Consider the following 23,102-nt stretch of genomic DNA (forward strand, 5'->3'; position numbering starts at 1 on the left):
CAGAAACTGATCAGGGAACTAGGATGAAATAGGAATAAACTAAAACTATAGTCTTATCAGTTTCTCGGACTGGGTAAAAACAAGAGGTACAAAACTCATAGGCAAAAACAAACGCAATTTAAAAAGACAAAATAATTCGATTTTTTTAAAAATAATTTCGTGAATCATTGCTTTTAATTAAACCAGTTTGATTGCGGGAGAAAATTGAATTGGTTTCAGATAATCGAACTTTGTTTCCAATCTGTTTTCGTTCAGCAGATTTTTTTTAATCCATTGTCCTGAAACAAATAATTCATCAGATTGATTAAAAAAAATGTGTTTCTGCTTTTCTCTCTTTTAAATATTTATTTGAAACTTCTAATTGTAGATAATTTTTCACTTCAGTTTTTTACAAGTATTAGGGTCACATTGTGTGCATCCTATTAGGCCTATGATTATTTCCTCTGGCGGGGTACTGTAGTACCCGATAATATAATACATGATGCAGTTGGAATGTTATGGGTCAATATTAAGGGGAGATAGGAATATTGTCTTCGGATTTCCTGATTTTAACGCTATCCTATATATACATACATAAGTGACCTATTGGGCACATTGTAGGCCCTCTAATGGGCCTGCGATTATTTCCTGTGGTACAGTGGGTGGTTAGAGAATATCGTTTGATGCAGTAAGAAGATTTAAATTTTTTTAAACTGTTTTCGAGTAAATATTACAATCGAGCAGTATTTTAATGCAGATATTGAATGATATCGATTTGTAAATTATTTATAACAGCGGGTGATTTGTTTCTCTGACAGGTTGTGGATGGATGGGAACTGAACGGGCAGTTTTTCCCGGGTATTGAAGATCACCCTAAAGCTTCGGAAAATCGTTTTACAGAGTACTGTGGAGTAGAAAACAGACCCTGGAAAACTCTGGAGACATCACAAAACATCGGACTCTTGGAGTTCAGAATTCCAGTCAAAGAGGAAGGATTTATTGTTGCAGTGGAATTTCGTCCAAATCCAAAACGTATGTTGATGAGTGACATCATTAAAAACATGCATTATTTAATACAGTAGATTCAAGAGTGAGACAAGGGGAATGTCGAAAAAATTACAATTGTTGGATAAAGGGGGACCGATTCAAGTCGATTTCTTAAGTGTGTAGTGTATCTACCACTACAAAAATACAATTCTGATTCACTAGTATATAAGACATGTTAAAAATACAATTCTGATTCACTAAGACATGTTAACTCGATCGTATCCTCCTCCCTGAGTCCCAGATTTAGTGCCTACATGTCATCTCCTCATACGACTTCCACAGCGTTTGGCTGTGGTGAACTTTTACATATATTTCTTCATGAAATTTATGCCTAATCAACTTAGGACTGTTTAGTTTCGATGCAGTGCCGTAGCGAGCTTAACTCGCGCCCGGGGCACAATACCTTTTTAGCGCCCCCCCCCTCATTCGAAAATCATCTAATATTACAAGTAAAATATACTCCCAAAGTAATAAATAAATAAATAAAGTAAATAAATAAAGTCATAAGCTCAAGCTAGGCATTAAATTTGAGACAAAAAATGTAGTTGAGAAAACAAGACTAGATTTTGAAATGTATATGATCATCTAGAATTAGTTCAAAAGATACCTATTATTTATTTTACATATTTATGAAGAAATATTTTAAAAACACGCAGTTTTGAAACAATAAAAAAGTAAATATTTATTATCGCTAAGGAGATACATATATTTAATAATATGATTATAATACATTAATAAAACTAATTACTATGTATAAATTTTCCGCTTTTGATGAAACAAATGTATCAATAATATCATCAAAGTTGATCATTTCAAATTTTTTCATACCCTATTCACTGAATAATAGAATCGTCGAGTAGATGTAGTAAGTAATCTTATTTGTTCTATTACTAATCAAGAATGCCTTGAACTTGAAAGGTAGCAACACAGTGAAATATACACTAAAATTTATGCTAACATTAAACTTATAACATTTCATTTTTATTCTAAGCAGAGCGCGATGACAATGACGCAAAACTGAAAAATACAAGCACAAAATAACTTAAACGTTAATATTTCGGGTATTTACCTAACTTGTAGCGGAATTCCACAACCTGTCGCAAGTGTCACGGATATGTACAGTCACGGAAAAAAGTATCCGGAAAGTAACAAATAAAGAATCATTTATTTTTTGAAACAGATAATTCTCAGGTACAGAACAAATACGGCGTTTGTGTCCTTTCTTAGAAACAGCAAAACGCTGTATTTGTTGTGTGTCTGAGAAGTATCTATATTAAAAAATAGACAATCTTTTAGTTGTTATTTTCGGGATACTTTTTTCCGTGACTGTACATATAAGTACATTAGAGTGCTATTGTTATCGTTTTAAAATAACAAGCGTAAGCTACATTGCGTTTATAGAAACAAAAATAAATAGTGTTCTGAAAGAAAGAATGTTTGTACTTTGTACACTGTACAAACATACAAACACTTTGTACACTGGTGTTTGTACTTTGTACACTGCAAATATTTGGAGATAATATATGTAACCACACAGCGTAGATGCCATAAGGAAGTGCTGACAGACACAGGTCGAGTCAGCCCAGTGGAAAAGACGTGTCATTTCTGTTATGAATATATTATTACAGTTTGATTAGTGTTCCTTTTTATTTACGAATTAACATTTATTATATTTCACCGGCACTAAATTTAAAATATATTTTCCAGAAATAAATTATAATAAAAATAAAAATCATCCAACAATTTTTTTTGTTTTGCTGACCATTTGGCGCCCCTTTGTGTGTAGCGCCCGGGGCATGATGCCCCCCCTTGCTCCCCCCTCGCTACGCCACTGTTTCGATGAATCAGTTAGCGGTGCTTCGCGCCGAATACTGAGAGATACACTACATTTCCAGCATTCCAACTCGATCGTATGATGGGGGCACCTTTTCATAGATGAAGGTTGACCTTCGGACGAGATGTGAACACGCCTAACTTGACAGAAACTCCCATTTCGATTTGAACACGCCTACTTTGATGGATGGCCCCCATTAAACAGTTGACTTGCTACTTGTGAATGTGACAAAATACACTTCCTCGCGCTGTTGCTAATTAGTCTCAATCACACATTACATCGGCCTGTATACACTCGATTGCTAAGGGCAACACAAGAGCTACCACAACCGTAAACTTAATACTGCTCAGAACTGAAAAGTACGGTGGTTTTAATGCAACTCTCCCGGCTTCTCACAAAACAGCAATGAATCAACTAGTTGTATACCGTTCATAGAAAGTGTATGTTTTTTCCCCTCCCAAATAATGACACAATATCATGAAAAGAAAAATAAACGATAGGCATTTTTTTTTTTTTTTTTTTTTGTCGGTCGTACTCAGATTTCGAACTTCAGTTAAATTGAATTGAATTTGGAGATAAGAGTCATAAATGGAGTCACATTATTTTTCTTCATCTCCTTTCCTCCCGTTGTCACAAAATGTCATACTTCAGCATATCCCCCAAAGGTAGAATTCGTATGGTCTTGCAATGGACAATTACAGCATTTAAATTGCCCCCAAAAGGCCTCAGCATGTAAGGCGTTTTAAAAGCAATTACTTAACTAAAATCGGTGGCAGATAGGATAGGAATAATATATATTTAGGTGAATGGTTTTATTGCATTAAAGCAAATCAGTGTTTTCATTGAGAAAAATATGTATCTATCATTGTTAAAATCTATACGCTAATATTCAAAAATTCAGGTTATGTCATTTAATTTTGACTTAAAAAAAAAAAAAGAAATACAAGAGCTGAAGGATTTTCTTTTTAAAATAAATATTTACTAATGCATGTTCAAATTTTTTTTTACGATGTACAAGTATTAAGTATTTAAATTCGAATTAGTGCTCACATCTATTCGCAATATTATTCTTGGAGTAAATAGTAATTTCACTATAGTTAGAAATTATTTTTATTTTTAAATTTATAAATTTCAATTCCTTTTTTTTGCAATATAGTATTTAGAAAGTATGGTTACTGTTAATTTTTTCCCTTTTTTCTGCAAACTATTTGTTAGTGTTTGCTAACAAAGAATTCTAAGATAGTAAAATTTATGCATTATACATTTTTAATGAAAATAATTTAAATAAAATGGGTGAAAAATCTTAGGTTAAGTATTCGGTATCGCCTAAAACGAATCAAAACTTTCAAAAATCCAAAAACATGTATCAGTGGGTTCCATTGAAATCTAGCAATGTTATAAAAATACGTCATATTAAGTTCAAATTTTCATTCAACTATTCCAAACGAAAGCAAGAACGTAATGGCTTTCACAGCGCAACGATTGTAAACGAACGGCAACGATGACGTCAATGTGCGAATAATTACGTGACTCCCGCCATTTCAGATAAAAACGAAAGTAAGCGGTTTCTGGCCGAAAAATAACTAAAAAATGAATACTCTTAGAAAAGTAATAAAATGTTTTTTGGAAAATACATTAAGATTTTTAAAAATAATTAACTGTAACTGTCCATTGCTGTGATTCAAACTTGGATTCACCTCATTTAGCAGCCTCACACAATGTTCGCACTCGAACATTGTGTGAGGATAATCTGCTAAAATGTGTCATAACGAATAAAAAATAATTAAGTATTATAGAACGCGCTATAAACAACTTGTTTGATTAGAGTCACAAGTTAGCAAATATCATTAATCTTTATCTAAAAAAAGTATTTGACAAATCTAAATTATCTCTCATTTACTTTAAAACAATGGCTTTCGCTAAGTCGATGAGAAAATATCCCATTTTTATCTGCGTTTTCAAAATACAATTTCAAAAAAAAATCAAAAATAAGTCATTTGGAGGCAATTTGTACTCATTTAACTTCATGCTGAATGTCGTATTTTTGAAACTTATCCGGTGCACTAAAAGTATAGACTATGCGAATAGATTGTAGATGATTTCAAAAAAAAAAAAATTTACTCGAAAAAATGAATGCACTTTTTTTCCATGACTTAAATACAATTTTTCAAATATCTCAGGAAGATTTTAGCTAGGATATAAGTTATTGGAATTAGAAAGCAAGATTGAAAAAAAAAAAAAAAAAAAACCGTTAAAACAAGTTTATCTGCTAAATGAAGATATTGAGAAGGCAGGGAAATAAAAATTCTGTTTACTTTCAGCGAGTACAAGATTCATTGTAATTTACAGTAGGGGAGAGTGGGGTCAATTGTAACATTTTTTACTTAACTATTTTTAACTAACAAAATATCCAATATATTATTAGTATTAATTGACAGACGAGTAAAGTAGACTATCCTCTACTAGAAAAAAAAACAAACAAATACCTGATTTTAAGTGTTATTATATTAGATATTAACAATTTTTGATAGTCGTGCACTTGTTACAATTGTCCCCACTTACGGGGTCAATTGTAACAGTTCATAAATTCAACTAAAACATAGCTAATTATACATATTATCATAGTTGTGATATATTTTTTTATTGATCAAAATAGTAGTGATATTTTAGGAATAAAAATAATAATGAGCAGAGACCTAAAGGGTTAAACTTTTAACTTTAAGGGGTTAAAAATTTTAATTTATGCTGTGAAAAGTGACAAATAAAATAATGCACATGCAACATAATATAAATGACATAGGAAACTATTGGTGGTTCTTAAAGGGTTAAGTAATGGTTTGTAAACATAAGATTATTTATTTTCAGCTGTTACAATCTTTACTTATTGTTACAATTGTCCCCAAGACGCCATTTCAGCTTCATTTGTTAAAAACAATGCTAGTTAATTGGCAAAACTAATCTTTTTTTTATTGAAATGTTAATTAAGGTGTCCACTTACATATTCGGTTACTAATTTTTATTTGTTTAAACAAAACTACTTTGTTACAATATAATATTCTAATACCAAAAAAAGTACTTGCGTGGCGTGAAAATATCTTTTGTGATGTAACTCTTTCAAAAGTACATAAAAATGGTTGCCATCAGGGGTGTACATGTAGATTTATTAAATACACCTTGTGCGCCACCTAGGAACCAGATCTAGAACCCGACACTCGAAATTTTTGCTCTGTTACAATCGTACCCTGTTACAATTGACCCCACTCTCCCCTACCGGTCCAAATTATTAGACTCGCTCTCTTAAGATTCTATGCCAAATCTTAATTATCAGGTGATCCAGCTTTATTATTTTTATGAAACCAGTTTGCATTTGTTTAATGTCGTGCATTAATGGGTTAAAATAGACGACATATAATATAAATTCGACGATGGAACAAATGAGACGATATATTATATAAATATAGAATATTTGTTTTATCGGGTATCATAATTAGTATATTATTATAATTAGCCCAAATGATGAGACGCACTGTAGTGTTCTAATAATGACATGATTTGCACGAGTTTATAGGCGATACTTCTATATTTAAACATACATGTCATGGGTTTTTATTCAGTTGATTTCTTTATAGACTTCCTATGTGTATTTATTTTGAACGCATTGCATGACAATGTTAAACCATTGATACACGAATGTAAACAAGTGCAGACTGATTTCAGCCGATATAACCGACACAATTCATATTTTATATCTATATAATATATCGTCTAGTTTATCTAATCGTCAAATTTATATTATGTCTCATTTAACCAGTTGATACACTAACGTAAACAAGTGCAATCAGTCGCATAAGAAACAATAAGGGTGTAAGTACCACCTGCATAATTAAAATTTTGCAAAAAAAATCTTAGACAGCGTATAATAATGTGGCGAGGCGGTGGTAAGTTGTTTATAACAACTTTGATCAATTTGTAGTGTCTTTAGTCGACACCAATTTTTGTTATTACTCATAGTTATTGGACATGCGATATTTTAACTCTTTCTTTTTGTTATTTTGCAGCTTTTGATTATCGCAATGCGGCGTTTTTTGTTATTTCGCTGTTGGAAATTTTAACTCTAACTTTTTTTTGTTACTTTTCAGCATTTTATTAATGGGAATGCATTGCAATGCTACAGTTTAATTCTGTTGTTTTTTATTAGTATAATAAACTTGCAGTGCATCATTGTTTTTGCAGCGTGTAATGCGGTTCTGCAGCAACCCTCTGGAGTTTATACTTTGAGGAATTACGGAGAGAAAGTAAACTGCACAATGTCCATCATATTTCCAGAAACATTCCACATTTTAGCCAGCAGCGTGGGTCACCAATCAATGCCCAAAACTGGACGGACTATGGATGTCGAAACGGGAATTGTTAAGAAAGTAAGTCCATTAGAGTTTTGGACATTTTTAGGCAGTTTTCGGTATTTTCTTTGATTTTGCCTATTAGTATATTAAATGAGGTTTTAATCGCTTCCCTTCCCAATTATTTTAAAGAAAAAAATGTAAAAAAATTAACATATTTTTCTTATTTCATCTTTAACCATCAGTTTACTATCCCGAGTTATCTCTGGCAAATGAATATAAATCATTGTAGGATGGTTCTCAGGGCTCGAAAAACCTCAGAAATTTTATCCGTCTCCGAGGACGGTTTGCCCAACAATGTACCCGCCCTCCTTTGAAACTAACCTGAAGCTTCTAAATGAATAAAAATATAATTTCTTATTTATTACAAACATTTATATAAATTGCACAATGAATTAGTCGTTACTAGGATTACAAATACATACTAGGATTACAATATACATAAAGAAAAGATATACTAGGTTGCTAATAGTAACCTAGTATTTCTTTCATGAAATGATTTACTTCTTTTATGAAATAATTTAAATGACTAAGGTCAAATTATCTGGAATGTCAATTTATCCGAGAGTACAGCGCTTTTTCAATGAATCAAATGTAACATTTGCCAGTTCCACAATCAAGCCAATGATTTACAGAGGTTTCTGCACAGAAATCTGAAAGGGTTTTCCATTTAGGTGGATGTTCATAATTGCATTTAACGCTTCTTGTTTCAGACCAGTACGTAATGTGCTTTTTTTTTCTCGTAAGTTCATTGGCGAAAAGCCCCTTTCGACCGCTGCAGTACTCCCAGACAGAGAAAACATCAATTCCACCATGCGCAGAATGTTGCTGTATCTCTAGATTAGAGGTTCATTTTAGAAGAGAGGCGCTAGACTCTTGTAAGATTACAAAACTTGAAAATATATCACGACCATTAACGGGAAACTGGCCGTCCGCGCGGACGTCGGATTCGACAAACTTGCTGTCCGCTGGGAAGTTTTGACCGCCGAGGACGGGCGGACCGGCTGTTTTTCGAGCCCTGATAGTTCTTAAAACAAGGGACAACACAAAATGATACTTTTCAAGTAAGGGAACGTACCTCTTTTTTATTTTACTCTTATTGCTGTGTAAATTCAGAATCCATGGTATATACAATGGCACAAAACACGTGTGCAGTCCCACAATCCAACAGCAAAACTCCCAAGACAAAACTTGGCAAACTTTCAATCACAGCAGATTATATTTTTTGCTTCCGACCGAGTAAAAACGAGATAAAAACGAAATGCACTGACCAATTCTGCTACGTCCGAGTTTTCTCGTGAAGACAAATATGTGCAATATATATGTACCCGATAGTTAACTCAGGAGGTGATTAAGAACGGTCAAATTAGTGTAACGGTGAGGTAGTTTATAGCATATTTGACTCTATAGGTAAGAATAATTTTTGATCATGGTTCATTTGTCTAATTTGACTACTCATTAAATCGATATTCTTAATGTGTCTAAAAGAAAAAAGGAAATGAAGATACGCAGCGAACCGTTCATCTTTTTCTACAACAGCGCATACTGCAACACCTAGTTCATTTATTTATTTTTCATACAGCGTGTTCTGCAATGACAAACCTATTTTAAGAATTCTGGTCAAAAATAATACTCCATAAGGAGTTTTGAATTGGTAATTAAAACCAAGAACGTAGGTGCAGGATGAATCAGTATCGAGGAGGTGGGTTTAAAAGCATCAAAACCTGTTATATTAACGACAGAATCCAGAAAAGAGTTAACGATAGAAGTTATTTAAATCTCCACCAAGTTTGTGACGGCTATCAAACAGGGTTTTGATGTTTTCAATCTCTCTTTCTCGTATAAGGATTACTATAGAATTTTTTTTCTATCCCTTAAATAATAACTGTGATGTGTGTAGTTATTTTTTAACTTCCATTTTGACAGATTTATTTAAAACCTGGGGAATGATTAAAATAATAACTCTGTAACTTAAAGTGTTACATTTTGAGATTCATGCTTGTGTAATTAACTTCTAAAGTGTCACTTAAAGTTTAGCTACATTCTTTTATAGATTTTAAATACAACTCTTCAAATGTAAGTTTCATGGAGAAAATATCATAAATTAATTTCAAAAGTATTCCCTGCAATCGTAAGAATAACATTTATGATTTCAACTGCTAATTTTAGATATAATTACAGATTAACACCTAAGTCTAAATCACCTTTTCAAAAACGAACTATTGTGAAAACAATTTTTGTTAAAAAAAAAAGGTTTTATGTTATAAGTTTTTGCAAAATTAATTTTTAAAGGTTTCCTTGTTACGGTGAAATTCTGAAGCCTTTCACCAAAAATGTCAAACTTAGACTGAGAGCCAAAATTATGATTGAATTTCAAAATATATTTTAAGGACGGAATTTTATGGAAAATAGGAATGCCCAAAATTGTAGGTTTTTCAACGTAAATTTGTGAAACTCTAAATTGTATCTTTCAACGTAAGAAAAAAAACTTCCAATTTACAATGAGTGTATGGCATCATTTTAAAGACAAGACTAATACTAATGCTCGATACTATAAGGTTTTGAAATGTAAATTTGTAAAATAAATTCTTGAATTTTTTCCATCCAAAAAAATAAAGTCATACTTTCATCTGAAATATGTTTAGAGCAATTTACGATTATTCAATATCATAGAGTATGACCTCATTTCAAAGCGGGGTATTATAAGAGAAAATGAATGCACGTTTTTCAATGTAAACTGCTGTTTGTAGAAAATGCAACACCATGAAGGAATCATCAGAATCAAATGAAATTCGCAGCAAATGTCAATTATAGGATATTATGCAAATTAATAAAGTTTCAGAGCCATCGCGCGTGCGTGGCGCGCGCAGCGCCCTCTGAATTGATGCTGAAAGCGTATAAATAAAGTGCTGTAGCGGGACGTTGAAAATAGTCTATGATTATTTGTTAGTGGCAAACGTTTAGTGAGACCTGAGTATGCCTCCACGACGGAAGAATAAGAAATTCAAGCAACTTACGGAGTTTGAACGAGGGAGGATAATCGGCCTTCGAGAAGGAGGATTTTCCTATCGCGCAATAGCAGCTCGTATGCAGCGGAACAGTTCCACAGTGATGCGAGTTTGGAAGCAGTGGGCCGACGAGCACCGAACAACTCGAAAAACAGGCACTGGACGACAGAAGGTGACGTCAGAGCGCGATGATCGACACCTGCTCCGCATGGCGGTGAATGATCGCACAGCTTCCTCCAGGCAGCTGGCAGCACATTGGTCTACTGCTACAGTTGTACAATTGTCGGCTTCGTCAATTCGTCGTCGTCTGCTGCGCCGTGGATTGCGTGCAAGGGTGCCATTATACAGGATTCCCCTCACGGCGGATCATCGACGGCTGCGTCGGCAGTGGGCTCTTGAGCACAGAGACTGGCGAGCTGATTGGCACCAAGTTGTCTTTTCAGATGAATCACGCTTCAATTTGTGGACCCATGATGGCCGTGTTCGTGTTAGACGTTATGCCGGTCAACGCTGCCTTCCTGAGTGTATTATTGAACGACATAGTGGTCGAACACCCGGAGTTATGGTCTGGGGTGCGATTTCGTATCATGGACGATCCAATTTGATACGAATTGAGGGTAATCTCAATAGCAACAGATACGTCCGTGAAGTGCTACAGCCCGAAGTCGTTCCTTTCCTTCAAGGCATCCCTGGAGCTATCTTTCAGCAGGATAATGCACGCCCACATGTTGCGCGGACTGTTAGAGACTTCTGTTCAGCACAACGCATGCAACTTCTTCCTTGGCCTGCTTATTCGCCGGATATGTCGCCTATTGAGCACGTGTGGGATATGGTTGGTCGGCGTCTCACTCGTGATCCGCGTCCTGCAGTTTCCAAAGACGAACTTTGGTTGCGCATACAAGCGATATGGAATTCTCTTCCTCAAGCAGATATTCAACATCTGTTTGACTCCATGCCACGTCGTATAGCAGCACTTATTGCAGCGCGTGGTGGCTGCACCAAATACTGATTTCGGACGCTTAATTTGTTTCTTTTGTTTTGAAAATTTCATCATTTATTTGTATCAGTACAAGTCGTTTCTGCATTAAATTTCATTTGATTCTGATGATTCTTTCATGGTGTTGCATTTTCTACAAACAGCAGTTTAAATTTGCAAAATGAGTAACAAAACTGTCTCTTTCTACATTAAAGGAAACATGTTTTTGACAAAGGACACCGGCAGCGGGGTGCAAGAGGCATTTATTTTAAAACAACTAAACAGAGATACAGAAAAACAATTTTGTTATAAATTTTTTTTATTCAAAATATTTTTATTCAAAAACAAATAATTAAGTAATTATTGATGCATAACATTTAAAAAATTGCTTAATCAAGCAAGAATTGTAATCGTCTTGTTTGCTGTCCAAATCTGCTTATAACTTTTTCAATGAAGTCATCTTTCATTCTTTTCTTATGCACAAACTTGGCAGATATCCAAGTTACATTTTTAAATTTCATTTAATGAAATAAAAATAATATTATATTTTCCATTAGTTATTCATTTTAACAAAGGTGTATAACACAAACTGATTTCTCACAACTGTGAAACTTTATCAACACAATAAATACCAATGTTAAGGGTGCACAAACCCGTTAGTATACGAAACTACAGTTTGTAGTTATTTGTGTTTCTATGCCATCAATCCAGTTTCTCGTGGCGAAATTTGCAAGTACAAGAAATTCGTACTTTTTTTTAAAAAAATATCTTGTTAACAATGAAGAAATGTATCTTGAAAAAATTAACAGATGAAAGTATATGTAATAACAAAACAAAATGTAATAACAGAATATTTTAAAGTTTTTTTGGGGGGGAGGGGGCAGTTTCTTAGAGGGTTGCACCCCCTTTTATATTATTTTGCCGGCGCCCTTGTTTTTGACTGCTATACTTAGAAAGATTAAATTTAAAAAAAGTAGGGGTAGAGGAATGAATATTTATCGTGAAGGATGTAAAGAGAGATATTTTACAAAAGTTGCCTGTAGATGTCGCTGCAAGCCTTCAATGACCATTGTTTTGAGTTCTTCAGTCGTACCAGTTAAACAATTTGTGCAGTTCGAAAATATTACGCAATAGATTGCAGCATTCTTTTCGGGAGCACAGCTACTTGATCACAAAAACATATTGTTTGTTTTATTCTTCTACCGTCAGTTAGCCCCTATAGTAGGGGTGCAAAACCTGCTGCCCGCCGACTGTTGATGTGCCACCCGAAAAAGCTTGTGTGCACAATAAAAAAAATTTTTTTTGGAAAAATAAAGAAAATACCGAAAATTTTGAATTTCACATTTGAGTCATCACTTTTTGACGAGCTCAATTTACATAAATTCTATTGTAAATAAGTGTTTCTCGATTGCTTTAGAATTTTGTACGGTTCTTAAAAAATCCAATACTTTTAATACGATATTAAGATACGCGAATTTTGAATTCGAGTCATCACTTTTTGTCTTGCCTTACTTTTGCCGATTTCATCTCAAATCCAAGTGATTTTTCCTACACATTTTGTTCAATTAAAATATTTCATTTGAATTTGTATTCATCATCAAAATTTGTATTTATTTTTAATACTTTCATTCTATAAGGATTAGGTTTGTTTTTTTAAAGTTCGAATTATTTTTTTAAATGAATTTTTGTACTAAGTGGTATGACAAAAAAAACCCATTTTTTTTATCCAATTTTTAAATATTTTTTTAATACATAATTTTTGATAAAAAGGGACATTTAAAAAAAATATTATTTTTTTTATTTTTGAATGAATTTTAATAATAATTAAAAGTATTTTTAAAAATTAAAAGCATTTAATTTTCTGAAAACATGACTGATACATTCTTGTCTTACTGATAAAAAAAACAGTGAGTTAAGAGAAATTTTTTTTTATTTGCCGTTAACATGTCTAAATACGCGTGCCTGTGCTAGTGGCCCATCACTCAAAAAGGTTGTGCACCCCTACCCCATATATTTCAGAGCATATTATTCTAGTGTACAGATTTGTATATTAATTGTAGTGCAAGAATCGTGGCCTAGAAGATTATGTGGAAGTCAGAGGTGGAGATGGTCTAGACCCAGGAATGATGACAGTTGCTGAAGACTTCTGTGGTTTGGATTCATTACCAGGTTAGAATTTTTTGTTGTGGCTCGAGGACAAAATCTCGCGACCGAAAGAATCACCCGACAAAATCTCAGGACCAAAACATCACTAATCGACAACAGAATGACTCCTTAGATAAAATAAAATATCTATCTCGCAAATATGAAAGATTTATTAAATCTAGGTTTCTTTCTAGAAAGTTCTTAATTTACAAAACTCTTGTCTTGACATACGTTTCTGTGACTTAGACAATCACAAAACTGGAAGAAAAATTGTATCCGAGAGAAAGATTTTGCGGAAAACAATAACTGGAGAAGGAGATTTAACTTTGTAACTGTGCAAGATTTATAAACAACACGATATTATTAAATACGTAAAAATAAATAGAATGAATTGGATGGTTCACGTGATTCGAATGAGTGATGACAATACGATAAAAAAGATGCTGCTTTTTAGACCCACGGGAACGAGAAAGTGGGGATGGCCGCGGTTGAGATGAGCCGACTCGGTGGTGTCTGGTTTTCTCGCAATTCTTGAAAAGAATTGGAGATCAAAGACAAATTGGAAGTCATTATGAAGAAATATTCAGAACAAGGCATTGGCCCACGTTGGGTTGTCTGGCCATCTATGATAGTGATGAAGACAAAATCTCGCGACCGAAAAACACACGAACAAAATCTAGTGGTCAAGAACTCCCGAGGACAAATCAGTGCATAAAAACTGTGTATGAAATTCAACAGCAAAAGCAAATATCTAGTATGGATTATATTGGAAGGACATAAATTGTTATTGAAATTTTTTTTACCGCCTTTTTCCGTGAATCCCTTGTACCAGTGCAAAAGTGAGAGTTAATACCACACTTCAAATATTTCAACCAAAAATATCCTCGTGTTTGGATGTTGCATATTTTACACACAGTATTAAAAAATTTAGATACGTTCGTAATTAAAGGTGTGCAGGTTGAGAAGAAAATGCGTGTTCATAATCGAGTGTGATGTCACATTATGTAAACGATATTTTCTTCACGTGAGATTGAATCCGCGCGAAATTTAATTTACGCAAAACTTTAGTTTTAACCCCCACAGATTGGGGCTGCGAGATTTTGTCACCCGAGATTATGATCGTGAGATTTTGTCAAAACATAGTGGGTGAAAAATTTGGAACACACATTCTATATGCTTTCACATTGTTTCCGTGTAAAAAGAATCATGCAATTGAATGTGTGATTAGAGTGCACAAATCCAGAAAGGTGCATTTTTTAATATATATATATATATATATATATATATATATATATATATATATATATATATATATATATATATATATATATATATATATATATATATATATATATATATATATATATATATATATATATATATATATATATATATATATATATATATATATGTACAAAGTTAGAGAGAAAAGAATTCTCCCAGTCGAACATTTGAATTTAGAATTATTTTTACGTTTTAGGGAAAGATAGGTCTACAAAACGCATTAAAAACAGCCTCATTTATAAAGAAATTTAAGCAGACTTTAATCCATCTCTAATGTAAGTTTGTTTCAGTCAACGAAAAAACTATATGATATTTACTTTATTTTATTATTGAGATTTATTTCTTCTGAACTGAGAAGTATTAAAAAAAGACTTCTTTTTTGAAAAGAAAAATGTTGAAAACGTAGTTTTATCAGGTTTTTTTTTTGTTGTAAATTTATATTATCGTCGACTCAAAGTTCCGATGATCAGTTTTTTTTCTTCAGTAAGCACACTTGAGTAGTTTTAGTCCCAAATATTTCTATTATTAATAGCTCGTATAAAACGAACCATAATGACTGAGTCTTCTTGCCTGCTACAGCAAAATTGAAACGTCATGTAAACAGAATAAATTGCAATTTTTTTAAATCTCCAACTAATGAAATTTTAGCGATTATTTAATAAATTCTGGTGAAAAAAAAAGCTGAAATCGAACAATAACTACAAAATTTTAACCGAAGCAGCGGGGGGAGGCATCCCCTCAGTGGAGGATCAAAATGGTGATCGGATTATCCTCAGGGATGTTTCCCACGCCGTCGCCAATAGCCCATTGTGCAGCTCTAGCGTGACGTAAATGAACTACAACTCTATTAATAATGCTGAGATATATAGGGAGTTGAAAACTTTTAGAAAATGAGGTTCTTGAATCGAATGAAAACTCTCTCTTCATAAAAGATATGTCGAATAGATTGCAATCTCAGAAGAAATATTTATTTGATGACACACAATTGGCACTAAATTATAATTTATTGGGATACATTTAGGTAAACAAAACTAACATATAGGTAAGAATTCACTTATGTATTTTTTGTTTTGTTTTATTCGATGGTTTTAAATTAATATTAAAAGGGAGCGATTTATTTAAAACAATTTAATGCATTTTTTTTACGAAATTTTATATACGAATGTTAAAAAATAAACAAAAACAGCTTACAAATTTTTTTCTAAACCTGAAAATTTACCACAATTAAATATTTGGCAGAACAAATTATGATTCAATATGTACAGATCATCGGATGGATCCTATCAGAATGTTTAGAAACTACAAGGCTTACAAAGTAACTTTTCAGACAAAATTTTCCCTTACCAATTTAAAAAACAGAAAATCAACCTATTTTTTATTTCAATAACAATTCATAAATACAAGGAACTAAAACGAAACCTAATACACACGTTCTGAGCTGAAATTTTAATTTTTTGTGTGTGTCAAAAAACATTTAATTTACCATCAGTTTATTATCCCGAGTTATCAAGGAAAAAACTTTAAATATGAGTCTTTGTAGGATAGTTTTTGAAACAAGGAACAACAGAAAGTGATACTTTCCAAACACCAGTAAAGTGATACGCCATTATTTTAACCTTTTTTTCCTATGTCAATTCACCAACCATTGTATGTAAAATAACACAAAACACGTGTGCAGTCCCACAATCCAACAGTAAAACTTGACAAACTGCCAATCACAACAGATTCTTATTTTTAGTATTTTTTTTTTTTTTTTTGCGTCCGGACGAGTAAAAAGGTATCAAAACAAAACAAACGGACAAATTCTGCTACACCCGAGTTATCTCGGGTGTAGCAAATATATATATCGGGTATGTATATATTTCCAATATATACATACCCGATATATATATAATGTTTACTCGAGTTAACTCGGGTATGTATATATTTCCAATCTATACATACCCGAGTTATCTCGGGATAAAAAATATTTCCAATCTATACATACCCGAGTTAACTCGGGATAAAAATTATTTCCAATCTATACATACCCGAGTTAACTCGGGATAAAAATTATTTCCAATCTATACATACCCGAGTTAACTCGGGATAAAAAATATTTCCAATCTATACATACCCGAGTTAACTCGGGATAAAAAATATTTCCCATCTATACATACCCGAGTTATCTCGGGATAAAAAATATTTCCAATCTATACATACCCGAGTTATCTCGGGATAAAAAATATTTCCCATCTATACATACCCGAGTTATCTCGGGATAAAAAATATTTCCCATCTATACATACCCGAGTTATCTCGGGATAAAAAATATTTCCCATCTATACATACCCGAGTTATCTCGGGATAAAAAATATTTCCAATCTATACATACCCGAGTTAACTCGGGATAAAAAATATTTCCAATCTATACATACCCGAGTTAACTCGGGATAAAAAATATTTCCAATCTATACATACCCGAGTTATCTCGGGATAAAAAATATTTCCCATCTATACATACCCGAGTTATCTCGGGATAAAAAATATTTCCCATCTATACATACCCGAGTTATCTCGGGATAAAAAATATTTCCCATCTATACATACCCGAGTTATCTCGGGATAAAAAATATTTCCAATCTATACATACCCGAGCTAACTCGGGATAAAAAATATTTCCAATCTATACATACCCGAGTTAACTCGGGATAAAAAATATTTCCAATCTATACATACCCGAGCTAACTCGGGATAAAAAATATTTCCAATCTATACATACCCGAGTTATCTCGGGATAAAAAATATTTCCAATCTATACATACCCGAGCTAACTCGGGATAAAAAATATTTCCAATCTATACATACCCGAGTTAACTCGGGATAAAAAATATTTCAAATATATACATACCCGAGTTATCTCGGGATAATGAGGGAAGTAGTCATTGGCAAGTAAATGAATTTTTTATATTAAGCGCTTGTTAGAAAAAAGATTGAGGAAGCACCCACATAATTCATCATTACATTTAAATGATCCCTAAAGTACTCTTTGTGTATTGAAATAGTGGTTATTGATTATAGGTCGTAGTTCGGTGGATGTTGCATGCGGCAATTCAGCTGTGCGTTTAGTATCGAGCGGAATGTTCGAGAACTCTGTAACTGTAAGCTTCAACCTGTTGATGGATTGGGGATCTCCCAGCCTCGTCTGCCCAACTCTCTTACAATCAGCTGCTTAAATGTAAGTCTTATTCATTCACTTTCTCAAATAGTCAGAATAATCCATAATTCTGAAAACAGAATGTACCAGAGGATTTCAATACAGATGCTTTATTTCCTTATTCTCTCCCCCCCCCTCTTCATCCATGTTGCTCGCAAACCCTCATGATAGCTAAGAAGTATTTGTTTCTTGATGATGAACAAATTCTTAAATCAAAACTAAAAAAAGACTAAAAATAATTTTACTAACCAATCAATCACAGAACACTTGCGGTTAGTAACGCACAAAACAGCCAATTAAAATTGAGAACGTATATGTGTGAAAAGGTAATAATTTTTAATAATGCTGCTTGCTAAAATGTTACGACTAAACTTACCATCTAAAGCAGAGAGGTGATTTTTATTTCATAGTGAGTATGTCTAATAATGGTGTCAGAGTTTTCCATTGTTGTCCGTTCATCTCTATTGGCGAAAAAATCACGAGATGGGATCCAGTTTTTCCTCATTTATATTTCAATATTGTTTTGGTTGTCATCAGCATAAAATTAACAAAAGTCGCATAGGCATTGTTTTCTTCTAAATATTTTTGTATCCCTCATTTAAACTTATTTTCCCGAACTGCTATTATTAGCGAAAATATTAAATTATGGTTGTGAACTCATCAAATTTGTTTGAACAATATAATGTTATAAGAATATGATTGTTATTTAAAAAAATGATTACTTCGAAAAATTACTTATGTTCAACAAGAGATCTAAATGTTTATAACACTAATCGATAGTAATATTTGGACGTGGGAAGAAGAGGGGCAAGCGTAAGCAAACAGAATTCCTTTTAGTACATATATGTTAAGGGAATAAATTTAACTTTAGTAGAAAAACTGTTTTCTGCCAAGAAAAGACAATTATTGCGAAGCAATTATCGGGGTTGGTCAGCGGCAGCGAACAGGGGGTTTAGCCTCCCCCAGTATATATATATGCACAGCAGTTTCCAAAGGGTGGTTTTGCATCTGATCACATCTTTCGGGGTGTAGTATTATCGAAAATTGAAGAAATTTTATATTTCACTCTCACTGGTAATTTTAAACTATAATATTTTATTCGTCAAAACGACTTTTAATTCAAGGCTTTGAAATGTATTAAATTCTAATACTTTAAACAATTTAATACCAACTATTAATAACGATTTGCTCACATCTTTGTTGATCACCAAACTTTATAGTATCATTTTGTTGAATGATGATATCATATAACTTTGTGAGCAGAAAGGAGTACTTATCGATTATTTTGGAGGCCACCGACAACAAGTAGAACAATGAGCAGCTCACTGGCTACCGATAATAAAAATAGAGGCATCGAATATGATAATATCGGGAGCATCTTACATACTAATAATTATTGAATATATATTGCTATTATAATTGATATTGATATAATTGATATTATAGTGATAATATCAATTATAATATATATTAATAAAATCAATTAATCCATTGATATTATTGTTATAATATATTATATGATTGATATCATAGCGTATATAATATATAATAATTATCAATTATATCCATTATATAATCATATAATCGGTATAAAATTATTATCAATTAATCATTTAGCAGTTGATATTATTGTCATCCACAATCAATTGATCATTTATGACACTATCCATTATGAATATTGTATAATCATAGCAATCATTCATCATTAATTATATCAATTATACCAATATATATAATATCAATTGATAATATTGTTATAATATATTATATAACTCATAAATTGTGTGAAAATAGCTAAATTTTATTTTAGGTAACAAAAATACTGAAACCCATGTAGAATTTAGATGAAATGGGAAAATATCCCGATATACTTTTGACATCGCGATTTTAAAATTTAAACTTATTAGTTATATGGGTGTTTGTTTGGCCAACACATATAACCCATAAGAAGGCCATTTATTATTTCTGTACAAGATCAGTTAAATCTCAATATTAAGTAAAGATTTCAATAGAAAAAAAAATAATCATTTGTCTAGGCTTATTATAAAAGTTAAACTAAACTGGTTCACGAGCTGAAATTTCCTTAGTTTGTCTTTCATTTGCATTCTTATAAATTTAAAAAAAAAAGTTATTTAAAATTTCGTGTTCAAAGTTCTGTAATTTATGACACGCTCAGTACTGTCGATTTATTAGTACTAATGCTTAAATGATTACCCTTTGAAACTTGTTAACGTAGCAATGCATTAAAACATTGAAAATCAATAACAAAAAAATTTGAATCATCTCTTATTAAAATATCTTCATAAATCATTTCTTTAAAAAAATGATTTGATTTAACCGAGGATTTTAATCAAAAAAAAATCTGATACCTTCTTTTCAGTATGATTTCATAATTAGATTGGCTTAGAGGAAAGAGTGCCTGTAACCGTAATACATTCTGAAAACAGACCGCAACTTAAATACTAAAATGGTTGATTTTAATAAATAGCAGGCAGGATTCCAACATTTAAAAAATCTCCTTGAAATTTATTTTATGTTAATAAAAAATTCCCCGACAGTATTAGTGCTTTAAAATTTATTGCCAATGGAATTTTTTATTTTAATGTACTTGGATCCAGTGTACTTTTTAGTAATAAACAATAAAAAATCGTTTTTGATTTCGCTGTTCAAAAACTAACAAGGATCTGAAGAGAAATGTACCATGAAGTAATGATATTTCGATTATAAATACCATAATTATTTCCTCTTAAACTTGTAGTCAAAAATAAAGTGCGGTCCGATCTGCCGCTCGCTGAAATGCAACAAGAAAGTTTGAAATTTGACCCACTAAAAGAGCTATTTTTTTGTAAATTTTCTTGAGAAATTCAAATTTCTTTGAAATGATTGCAATTCTAAGTGTTTTATGAGTTATTTTTTTCAGTTATTACTTTAAACAACGACTCTTTGTCCATTAGTATTTCACAATTTATCCATATTATTTCTTTAATTTCATTTCAGAAGTATGATTGAGGCAAATGAGGAGAGACAGTAAACAGCGCTATCAACCGAAACAGTTATTTTACAGGATAAAGAAGGTTCTTTGAACACAACAACCAACTGACTACATGTGCGTAAAAATGTTGAAATAATTTATGTGTAGGCATCTTAAAATATTCCATTAAATATCTAACTGTTGTAATATTCCTCATTAAAATACTCTCATTGGATATTGCTCTTTTTATTTATTCTAGTTATTCTTATATATTTCGTATATAAATGGGTTAACATTGTAATGCATTATATTAAAAATAAATACAAATGGGAAGTCTATTAAAAATCTCCTCTGTAAATACCCATTACATGCATGTTTAAATATAACAGTGTTGCCTATGAACTCGAGGAAAACCATGCCATTATTAAAACACTACAGTGTGTCTCATAATTTGTTCCAATTATTATAATATAGTAATATATTACCTGATATAGTAAATGTTCTATATTTACATAATACATAGTCTAATTTCACGAATGGATACAAGAACGTAAACGAACGAACGAACGTACAAATCGGTTCCAGCAGCGTATAAACAATAAAGCTGTAAAGAGTATCACCTGTATAATTAAGATTTTACATAGAATCTTTACAGTGCGTCTAATAAATTGGCCAGGGACTGTAGTTCAGATTTACTTAAAAAAGATCAAAGTTTGATTATTAAATCAAACTTTGATCTTTTTTAATTAATATTTCACAATAGTATTTCACAACTTGTCAATTTATAGTTATATTTTTTTAAAAATAATTTTACTTCTACAATATGCACAGAGAACATTTTTGCTAGAACTCTTTGACTGGAATATAGGGTGGAAAAATAATTTGTTTGCTCTATTTATAAATAATATTGCAATTTTAGTGCTATTGTTTTGTGCGTGAATTGAGAAAATAGGTGGACAACTTATCTAACGACCCATCGTGCAGGCTTATTATTCTTTTTTCCGGATATGTCAAACAATATTTTATGTTTAAGAAGGGCATATATTGAAGGAAAATAATATAAATAGAATGAGCCGCGGTGGCTCAGGGAATAGAGTGTTCGCCTTCCAATGATGCGAACCGGGTTCGAATCCCAGTCGATACGATTTCCGCATCCGGCTTGCAGTCAACCGCAGTGCTGACGTGAAATATTCTCAGTGGTAGACGGATCACGGGTTAGAGTCCCCTTACCGTCACGTTAACCGTGGGAGGTTCTCGTGGTCTTCCTCTCTATGTAACGCACATGCGGGCTAGCTGCATCAAAAAAAGTCCTACTCGAAGGCAAATTTTTTCCCCAATACTCGATCCAGTAGTTCCTTTGTCTTCTGGAATGGGTTCAAAATGACACGGCTACGGAGTTGAGCATGAGTAATCGTAAACCCATAAAATTGGGGTCTGCTGTTCAACGACGGTTATTCAATAAAATAAAATATAAATAGAATGAAATAAAGAGTGATTAAACATTTAAGATGTTTTTAATTTCTTAAAAACACCATCAAAATATTAAATTTAAAATGAAGAAGCGATGTGTATGAAAACGAAAGATGTCAGTGGAATTTAATTCATGTTGTGTGTGAGATATTTTTATTATTAATGGTGACAATGGGGTGCCAGCCGAAAAAGTTAATAATCACAGCCTGGATCCGATTAAACTCAAAATGTGAAGTTTGGTGTATACCAATGTATCGTAACGTACACAAACTGAGATTAAATTTTCATTTGTAGGAGAACTTCAGAACCATGTCTTGGAAAAACAAAAAAATAAATAAAAACTAGTTTTTTTCTCAGTTACCAATTCTTCAACAAACATTTTTCGATTAGTTATGTATAGTGTCATAAGTTATCTATTGTTATTTACTATTTTCATTCATACTGCAAAAGCCATACTACAAAGGGTAATTTAAGTCGTCCTAACACCTTGCTGTACTAACAGATAGATTAAAAAGAGATATAGGTAGAGATATGGGTAATATATAGATAGAGATATAGAAAAGATATAGATGAGTGATATATAGATGGATATGAGTGATATATAGATAGAGATGAGTTATATGGAGAAGCCAGCCCTTGAGTGCCATGTTTTAGAAATATTGAAAAGGTGCTTAGCCAAAAATCATTTTCTTTCATTCATTTCACATCTCGTCACACTTTCCAAAATTATGTTGTCCATAATGAATGAACTCCTCATTTGATATTATGCAAATATTATTCATTATTAAAGAC

At 32.3% G+C, this 23,102-nt stretch overlaps 1 protein-coding gene across 1 annotated transcript in view; it reads left to right on the forward strand.

The window, feature by feature from the left end:
- Positions 1 to 21,075, forward strand: part of LOC107442949 (corticotropin-releasing hormone-binding protein) — a 34,171-nt gene extending 13,096 nt beyond the window's left edge. The window contains exons 5-9 of the mRNA XM_087156729.1: positions 798 to 1,011; positions 7,094 to 7,278; positions 13,305 to 13,413; positions 17,734 to 17,890; positions 20,867 to 21,075. Coding sequence (XP_087012855.1) covers positions 798 to 1,011; positions 7,094 to 7,278; positions 13,305 to 13,413; positions 17,734 to 17,888 — 663 coding nt within the window. The 3' untranslated portion in view covers positions 17,889 to 17,890; positions 20,867 to 21,075. The remainder of the gene's footprint in view (positions 1 to 797; positions 1,012 to 7,093; positions 7,279 to 13,304; positions 13,414 to 17,733; positions 17,891 to 20,866) is intronic.
- The last annotated feature ends 2,027 nt before the right edge of the window (positions 21,076 to 23,102 follow it).

Source organism: Parasteatoda tepidariorum, chromosome 2 (assembly GCF_982258835.1).
Source record: "Parasteatoda tepidariorum strain Cologne lab strain chromosome 2, Ptep-v5.0, whole genome shotgun sequence".
In the NCBI taxonomy this organism is placed as follows: domain Eukaryota; kingdom Metazoa; phylum Arthropoda; class Arachnida; order Araneae; family Theridiidae; genus Parasteatoda; species Parasteatoda tepidariorum.